Here is an 8,460-nt window from a genome sequence, read left to right on the forward strand (position 1 = left end):
ATTTTTAAATATATAAATTCCATCTTAAATTTTTTAAAGAATTTATGTTCAAATATATAGTCAAAATTAAATTAATAGACTCTCAGGGATAATAAATACCACATAAATTGAGACGGTTAATATTAATCACATAACCCCCTCCCCGCCACAACACCCCACCCAAAAGAAAATCACTAGAAAATTTGACTCCTAATAAATAATTTATATCCAAATATATAGTCAAAATTAAATTATTGGACTTTTACGAGCAATAAATGTCACATAAATTGAGACAAAGTAATATTTAATTTCATCACAAACCCCCCCACCCCCTCCTCAACCCAAAAAAAAATCACAAGAAAATTCGATTCCCTTTTCTAGATCAAGAAGAATCTTTTTTTTTTATTACTTATATAAGTAGGGAACTTTACCATTTTAAAGAAAATACTCCAAATAATTATAATTTCTTAGAGGCAAAGAAAAACAAAAGGAGGGAAAAAGAAAAAAGAAAAAAAGTTTTAATTTTTTCAAGAATCTATGTGTATATAAGGAAAAAAAAAAGTCCCATTTGAGTGAACTGTCCAACAAGTGGAGGAATTTTGCTGTTTGAGGAAGGTGATTCTTGTTTCCTTCTTCAGAAACAACTGTTACTTCAATTTTATCAATTTAATTTTGCCTTCAATTTAGGGTTCTTTTACCAGGTTTGATTCCTATATATATTCTGTGGTTAAAAAACACAACTTTGGTGTTGAGACAGAGTATCTTTAAGGTATTGATTGATAGATTGATTATGATTTGGTGTTTTTGGTGATTTGGGTGTTTTTAGTTTTGGCTTTATTTTACAAAGATTTGATTTTTATGATGTTAGATTGGGCTTTTAAGAGTTTGATTGGATTTTGGTTTCTTGATTGTTGGATGCTTTGTTTATTTTTGCTGAGTTTGGGGGATGGTTTATGTCCATTTTCCAAAGATTTCATTTTAGTGTTGGATTGTGCTTAAGAGGTTTGATTGGATTTTGGTTTCTTGATTTTGGATACTTTGTTCATTTTGCTGAGTTTGGGGGATGGTGGTTATGTCCATTTTCCAAAGATTTCATCTTTAGTGTTAGAGTTTGATTGGATTCTGGTTCTTGGTTTTTGGGTACTTTTTTGTTCATTTTTGCTGAGTTTGAGGGTAGGTTATGTCTATATCCAAAAGATTTCATTTTTAATGTTAGAGTTTGATTGGATTTTGGTTCTTGGTTAGTGGATACTTTTTTGTTCATTTTTGCTGATGTGGGGGTTGGTTATGTCCATTTCCAAAGATTTCATTTTTAGTGTTAAGAGTTTGATTGTATTATGGTTCTTGGTTATTGGATACTTTTTTGCTGAGTTAGGGGGTTGGGTATGTCTATTTACAAAGATTTTGTTTTGAGTTTTGGGGGTCTTTATAGTTTGGTTCATTTACAAAGATTTCATTTTTAGTGTTAGATTGTGCTTAGAGTTTGATTGGGTTTCTGTTTCTTGATTGTTGGATACATTCTTCATTGTTGCTGAGTTTGGGGGTTGGTTATTTCCATTTACAAACTTTTGGTTTTGGGTTTTTGGGTCTTTATAGTTTGGTCCATTTACAAAGATTTCACTTTTTATTGTTAGATTATGCTTAGAGCTTGATTGGATGTTGTTCTTTTGGTTATTGGATACTTTATTCTTTTTGCTGACATTTTGGGTGTTGATTATTCGTGTGGATCTTGCAGTTTTTTTTTTTGTGAAGACGAAGAAGAAAATGGCATTGGGGAATGATTGTGATAATTTGGGGTTAGGCATTGTGAGGAGTACCTCATTTGGGCGAAAAAGAGTCACTTTATCAAACACTGGTGACGTCAATTTCGTTTCAACGACACCAACGAAGAGAATCTGCAGCCAGACCTCGTTTTCTACAAACGACAAATCTGACCTTGAGACGTTGCCTAAAGATCTCTTGGTTAGTTCATAATTTGTTTCCTTTTTGTGTTTCTTATATTTCTGTTCCCGCGAGGATCAATAGTGTTCCCCCTTGCCCTACCGGTTGTTGGTGGAGGTTCTCAGCCACATGAACAAGCCTCACTTGTCATCTTTCTTATGTGCTTTGTGTTATTTGTGCCAATTGTTCATGTTCATATTCATGCTGTCTCAAATGTTATATCGCTTTTATAGTTCAAAATTGTAACAGTATGTGTTTCCTTTTACACATTATTATGCAGATAAAAATAGTATGTCGAGCTGATCACGATGATTTGAAGAGTCTGTTTCATGTATCAAGGACACTTAGGGAAGCGGTAAGCTTTAATTATCATTGAAGTATTGTTATATATTTCGTAATGAATGAAGTGTTAATTAGTTGAATGAAGCATTGATGCACTTCTGTTTTTCCTTATGTATGATCAGTCCTTGATTGCAAAAGGGTGGCATTTCGACTTTAGCACACCAAGAAAGACACTTCCTTTTCGAGATGCTCTTGATGTGGAGGAGTTAGGTGATATCGATGAGGAAGAAAAAGCGCCAAATGCTCCAATGCAGTCGAAAATTGCAAGGTCTCGGTTTAACAGAAAGAAGCTGGCTGACATCTCTGTAGCCTTGTTTACAGACAGTTAGGCCAAGGAAATTGAGGTATATATAAAACTCAAAACAGATTATGTATAGGTATTGTTATAGGAGAAACTCAGAAAGGATATCGTAGACGAACGAAGGGCTTGATCGAATGCCCTTGAAGATCATTTACCACCTTTGGAAATTGTTTTATAGTAGAAACTCAGAAAGGATATCGTAGACGAACGAAGGGCTTGCCCTTGAAGATCATTTACCAGCTCTGGAAGTTGTTTTATAGTAGAAACTCAGAAAGAATATTATAGACGAACGAAGGGCTTGCCCTTGAAGATCATTTACCATCATAGACGAACGAAGGGCTTGCCCTTGAAGATCATTTACCATCATAGACGAACGAAGGGCTTGCCCTTGAAGATCATTTACCATCATAGACGAACGAAGGGCTTGCCCTTGAAGATCATTTACCATCATAGACGAACGAAGGGCTTGCCCTTGAAGATCATTTACCATCATAGACGAACGAAGGGCTTGCCCTTGAAGATCATTTACCATCATAGACGAACGAAGGGCTTGCCCTTGAAGATCATTTACCACCTCTGGAAGTACATTGAGTAGAGACTGTAGTAGGAACTCAAAATGGATATCTAAGTCAAGTGAAGGGGTTGATCAGATATCTTAGCGGGAAGAACAGATCGGATGGTTTCTTTGACAATTACTTAACCAACTCTGGAAGGACATGAAGTGGAGAATTGTCATCGGATTTGATCATTGATAGACGAAGCTCTCTCCTTATCATGTCATTCCCTTATGCGGTTCGCGCCCAATGGAAGTCCCAATCGAAGGTTAGACTAGGCAACCACAATGGCTGAAAAGGAAGGGAACGAACGGACCAAGTACAATAGCAACGCGAACGGCCACACAAGAATCTTTACATAAAGCCGTTGTTCTTTAAACCCTTTCATTGATGATTAGCTATGGCTTGTTTGTTCATGTTAATGAGTACATTCCATTAGAACTTTTCTTCTTGTAAATATGATAACTTTTGCCTTTCTCCTTTATCAATGCTACAGTTTCATGTTTAATGGAATGCAAGTAACTTTTGCTAGTCCACTGTTTCATTTTTTTTTGTGGTGAATCCCCCCTGTTAAGTAGTCATGCATTGTGATCGGAACGCTCAATTCTCGAGCAAATACAGTTCATTTGATCATTTCTTCGCAAGTACCTGTAGTAGCATTCAAGTTGTGTCTACGATTCATCATTAAGGCATCTTGAAAGTGAATCGTATTTCATGAATATGATATCTATGTAGTATGCTGTATGGAATATAAGTTGGGCATTTCTTGCCTATCAAGCAAAACTAGTGGTTTCTGGTCACGATCAGCTAAGGCTGAAGTTTCAGTAAAGAGTGTTTACACATTATATTCCATGAATATGATATCTATGTAGTATGATATGTATGGAATATAAATTGAGCATTCCCGGCCTATCAAGCAAAACTAGTGGTTTCTGGTCACGACCGACTAAGGCTGAAGTTTCAGTAAAGAGTGTTTTACACATCGTAATACTCATGATATCTATGTAGTATGATATGTATGGAATATAAGTTGGGCATTCCTGCCTACCAAGCGAAACTAGTGGTTTCTGGTCACGACCAACTAAGGCTGAAGTTTCAGTAAAGAGTGTTTACACGTGGTAGAACAAATATAGGAAAATTGAAATCAGTTCAATTCACCTTCACTTTCATCGTGTTTCCTTGAGAAAATCATTTACTTTTCAATAAGATTATATTCTATTCATGAAAAATATCTTTTTCATAACAAACACACCCTTAATTTCACGTCCAATTATATCAAAAGTGTGCTAAGATCTCTATCGAACAAAGTAAAGATAAGATTCATATGCATTCAATCCTATTCAGACTTCACGAGATATACCATTGTATTAAAAGTGATCCAAAGGTATATATTGTAAACAAGTTTTTTCACCTCGAACAAAGTAAAGATATGATTCATATACATTCGACCCTTTTCAGACTCCACGAGATATATCATTGTTGTTGTCATAATTATATAAAAGGCATGTGACTTTTGTGTATCCTGTCACATGAAAAAAAGGGAATCCTAAGCTGAAAAACAAGACAGACTATTTTTTTCACTGTTCACGTGTGGCACAACTATTTAGGTGGTACTAATAATTGGCTTAGGGAATAAGTTCCATTTTATTCGATTTTCTATTTTTTTTAAAAATAAATAGATTTGTCCTTCATTAAAAAAAAAATATTATTTAGTCTTGTATTTATCCTTGACTCATAACGAAGCTTCAACCTAAACCATAGTAAAATTTTAGGTGTCAATCGTAAAAGTAAATACGAGATGATTTATTAAATATAAAAATATTTAACGTAACAAAAAGATGACTCCCAATGAAACTTTAACCTAAACCTATTTTGATGCTTTTACCATTATCAACTTAGGTGTATTTGCTGGTTTTAGGAATTTCATTACTCAAAAAGATCACTTAACTTCTGCACTATTTCTCCCTACTAAAAAGAGTGATCTGAGTTTAGTAAAAATTATTTGTGTTACTATTTTTTTAACAACATTTAACTAACTCGACAATATTTAAGAGTGTAATCTAGTGATCAATACAGTAAGTTGAGAATCGTGAATATTCAAGTTCAAATTTAAGTAGAGATAAAGAAAAATACTAAATGTTTTTTTCTCAACTGCTTACCTTGATAAACATAGTTATCTATACATGTTACTGGTGAAATGTGATACGTGTCTCATGAAATTAATCAAAGTACTGACATAATATTGATCATAAAAGTGACAAATATCTCGTGCAGCGATGAAATAGTTGAATTATACATAACTGACATGAACATCAAGATTATATATATAAAACAAACAAGTATTTTATTAGTCCACATCAACTTTATTTCCTCAAATCCACATGTAATGAATCATTCCTACCACTTAAATTTGATAAAAAAAAAAAAAGTTGTATTATTGTATTGTCAAACACAAAAGAATGAGTATTTGACATGTGGGGTACATAACTTGTTATAATTATTATTGTAAAGATAATTTGCGGCCTTCATGCCATTTTTAAAGCCTTAATTGCCTTTAATCAGTAGTGAGTAGTAAAGTATTTGCCAGCTTTACTAACACTTTCGGCTGACACCTCTATTATGCTGGAAAAGGCATGACCGCACGAGTGGATGTACGTAGACTTCGAGTTGCGTCGGTTGATTCAGTTCAATTTGATTTTAAATTTATCTATTTGATTTATTAGTTATCGATCTGTAGATATGCTAATTGAATCATTATAAAACTATTAAAATATCAGTTTAGAAGTTATTGGTTATTGATCCTTACCGATTTAATCGTTAAAATTTCACGCAATTTAAAAAAAAATATAAATCACTTATTAGAAATAAGTTGACAAATCAAATAAATCATATACATGAGTTGATAGAATCTTCCTCAAAAGCAAATATTGGTATCTTGTACTTGTGGAATAGCTTGAAGTTTGAGGCAGTAAAAAAATGAAAGTATGAAACTAAACAGTTAGAAAAGAACTTTAGATGTTGAATGATATGACTTATGAGTATAATTTGCTAATTTTATATCGGGATATTGGTTAACTCGTTAAGAAATAGACCAACTGTTAAGAACTGATAATCCGAAAGAAAAAAATAATCAAAATCACTAAATCAATGACCCATTATTGATAAATCAAATATTTTTTTCAGTTTAAATTATTAGTTCGGATATGATTTTAAACATCCTTAGATCAAATTAACTTGAGAATTATGTGAAATAAAATAGATTTATAAGATCAAATATATTCTCGTCGTTATTAGTTGGGGTCAGGTTTACCCTTCTTTTTAAAAGGTTTTAATAATTGGAGGATGAATTTGAACATTCCACATAATTCAAAGATAAATTTGACTATTCTTCTTAACTTTTATTAGAAAAAATATATTGAGTGGGAATTAATCTCTAGTTCTTCAGGTAAATAAGTTGAACATCCAATCAAGTGCACTATTTAATTAGCTTTTTATAGTATAAGTGTCAGCATATAATATTATACCAATTTTAGAAAATATATACATAAAATACTTAATTTTATCAAAATTATCATAAGTTCACGTGTCTCGTATTCTAGCTAGAAGTATGTCCCTGCTTTCCACCATCATTGTCCTCATCACCTCCATCAGAATTTTCGATCTATCCTGTTCATTTGGAGGCTTGATAGATCCTTCGAGACTCGTCAATGACTTGGCTTCAGGTCGCGAATGAAAGTGCAAGACTCCCCACTTTTTCTATCATACAATTATATCAAACTATTCTATTTCATTCATTCTCCATTCCATTCAAAAATGATGTTAAAAGGGATACTTTGTTCGCCATGAAGTTGTCGGGCTCACCCAAGAACAAAAGAGCAACATCAATCTCATTCGGTTCCTAAGTAGCGACAATTGTCCTATAAAGACTCACCTTTTTTCCATTTTCTTTCTCTCTATCCCATTTCCACACCACCACCTACGCTATTAAAAGAAAATGAACTAAACGACTTGAACATGCGATATAGAATAAATTTTCAAAATGTCAATATTTTAGTATTTAATAGGGCTCCTTAGCCACATTTTCAATATTTATTAAAAATGTCAATATTTTCTTTTGTTATAGGGCTGATTATGTATTTTTTTTCATTTGTTTAATTTAAAAAAAATACAATTATATAATAACAGAAAGGAGAAAATCACTGGAGAGAATATTTCAAAAACTTTTAAATAGAGAGATATTGAGATACATTGTTAGGACATAAATACAAAATGTTTAATGGCATAAAGTTAGAATGAATGTTAATAAAAAGAAATACAAACAAAAATTATATATTATTCCATATAATTAGCCAGAAAGATACTATTGTGAACTACTAACTTTGTATCCATTGTCGAGGTTGAATACAATTTGATGACAAAAATACAAAATTAGTAGACATACAATTAGAATAAATACAAAATACAAAGCAATATAACAAAATAATATGTTGTATTCCACATAATCCCCACAAAATAATATTATGTACTACAAAAGTTGTATCTAAACAAAAATTATGTTGTATATATTTCACACAATCAACTGCAAAGATACTATTATGATCTACTAATTTTGTATCCACTTCCGAGGATGAATACAATTTGAAGATATAAAAACAAAATTAATAGGCATAGAGATATAAGAAATACATAAATATGTTGTATCCCACAGAATCCCCAACAAAATGATATTATGAACTACAAAAGTTGTATCCAATTCATAGTATGAAAACAAAATGAAAATAAGATTACAAAACTTGATGTCATACAGTTAGAATGAATACAAAATTTATGTATAAAAACCAATGAAAAACTGATAAATACACTAAAGTTTAGTTTTTTTTTTTTTTTACAAAAAGGAATACATATTGTATTCCCGGATTATTTAAATTTGAAAGGGAACAAGGAAATACATATGCACATAAAACAATTTTATCTTCATGAAGTTGTTCATCCACCATTTGATCTTCATCAGTCTTTTCGACTTCACTATCGGTAGACGAAGAGTCTATCGTTTTCTTTTTCTTTTATTGTTTGTGTCCTTGCTCTTGATGATGTTTATATTCTGTAATTGAGGAAGGTTTTGCATACAAATAGGATCATGTAGATGCTTAGATCTGCTTTCTTCCGCCATTTTAGCCGTCAATCCCACATTATCGACTTGTCCTTGAGTGATACAAAGATCAAAAGACGAAAAATCGCTAAAAATCGATCATTACATGGAACCTCTTCCTCTTTGAATCCGCCATTAGAGATGAATTTTGAATTTTTCCTTATCAAAAATCCTAATCGAAAATAGAAGATTTA

The 8,460-nt window shown here is 32.2% G+C and overlaps 1 protein-coding gene across 2 annotated transcripts; it reads left to right on the forward strand.

The window, feature by feature from the left end:
* The first annotated feature begins 477 nt into the window (after nt 1–477).
* LOC102581703 (F-box protein At1g61340-like) lies at nt 478–3,651 on the forward strand. 2 transcript variants are annotated; one of them, XM_006343204.2, is made up of 4 exons: nt 478–594; nt 1,715–1,941; nt 2,201–2,275; nt 2,385–3,651. In XM_006343204.2, the coding sequence occupies exons 2-4, from the start codon at nt 1,744–1,746 to the stop codon at nt 2,589–2,591; spliced, it is 480 nt and encodes a 159-aa protein (XP_006343266.1). In that variant the 5' UTR covers nt 478–594; nt 1,715–1,743; the 3' UTR covers nt 2,592–3,651. The 2 variants fall into 2 exon arrangements, with proteins under 2 accessions (XP_006343266.1, XP_015162416.1); XM_015306930.1 differs by having other exon boundaries at nt 478–590.
* The last annotated feature ends 4,809 nt before the right edge of the window (nt 3,652–8,460 follow it).

The sequence above is a fragment of the Solanum tuberosum genome, unplaced genomic scaffold, assembly GCF_000226075.1.
Source record: "Solanum tuberosum cultivar DM 1-3 516 R44 unplaced genomic scaffold, SolTub_3.0 scf00039, whole genome shotgun sequence".
Lineage (NCBI taxonomy): Eukaryota > Viridiplantae > Streptophyta > Magnoliopsida > Solanales > Solanaceae > Solanum > Solanum tuberosum.

Coding starts and splice junctions, on each gene's coding strand:
- LOC102581703 (XM_006343204.2), top strand. CDS start 1,744: ATGGCATTGGGGAATGATTGTGATAATTTGGGGTTAGGCATTGTGAGG. Junction 1,942..2,200: donor CGTTGCCTAAAGATCTCTTG/GTTAGTTCATAA, acceptor ATTATTATGCAG/ATAAAAATAGTATGTCGAGC. Junction 2,276..2,384: donor CAAGGACACTTAGGGAAGCG/GTAAGCTTTAAT, acceptor ATGTATGATCAG/TCCTTGATTGCAAAAGGGTG.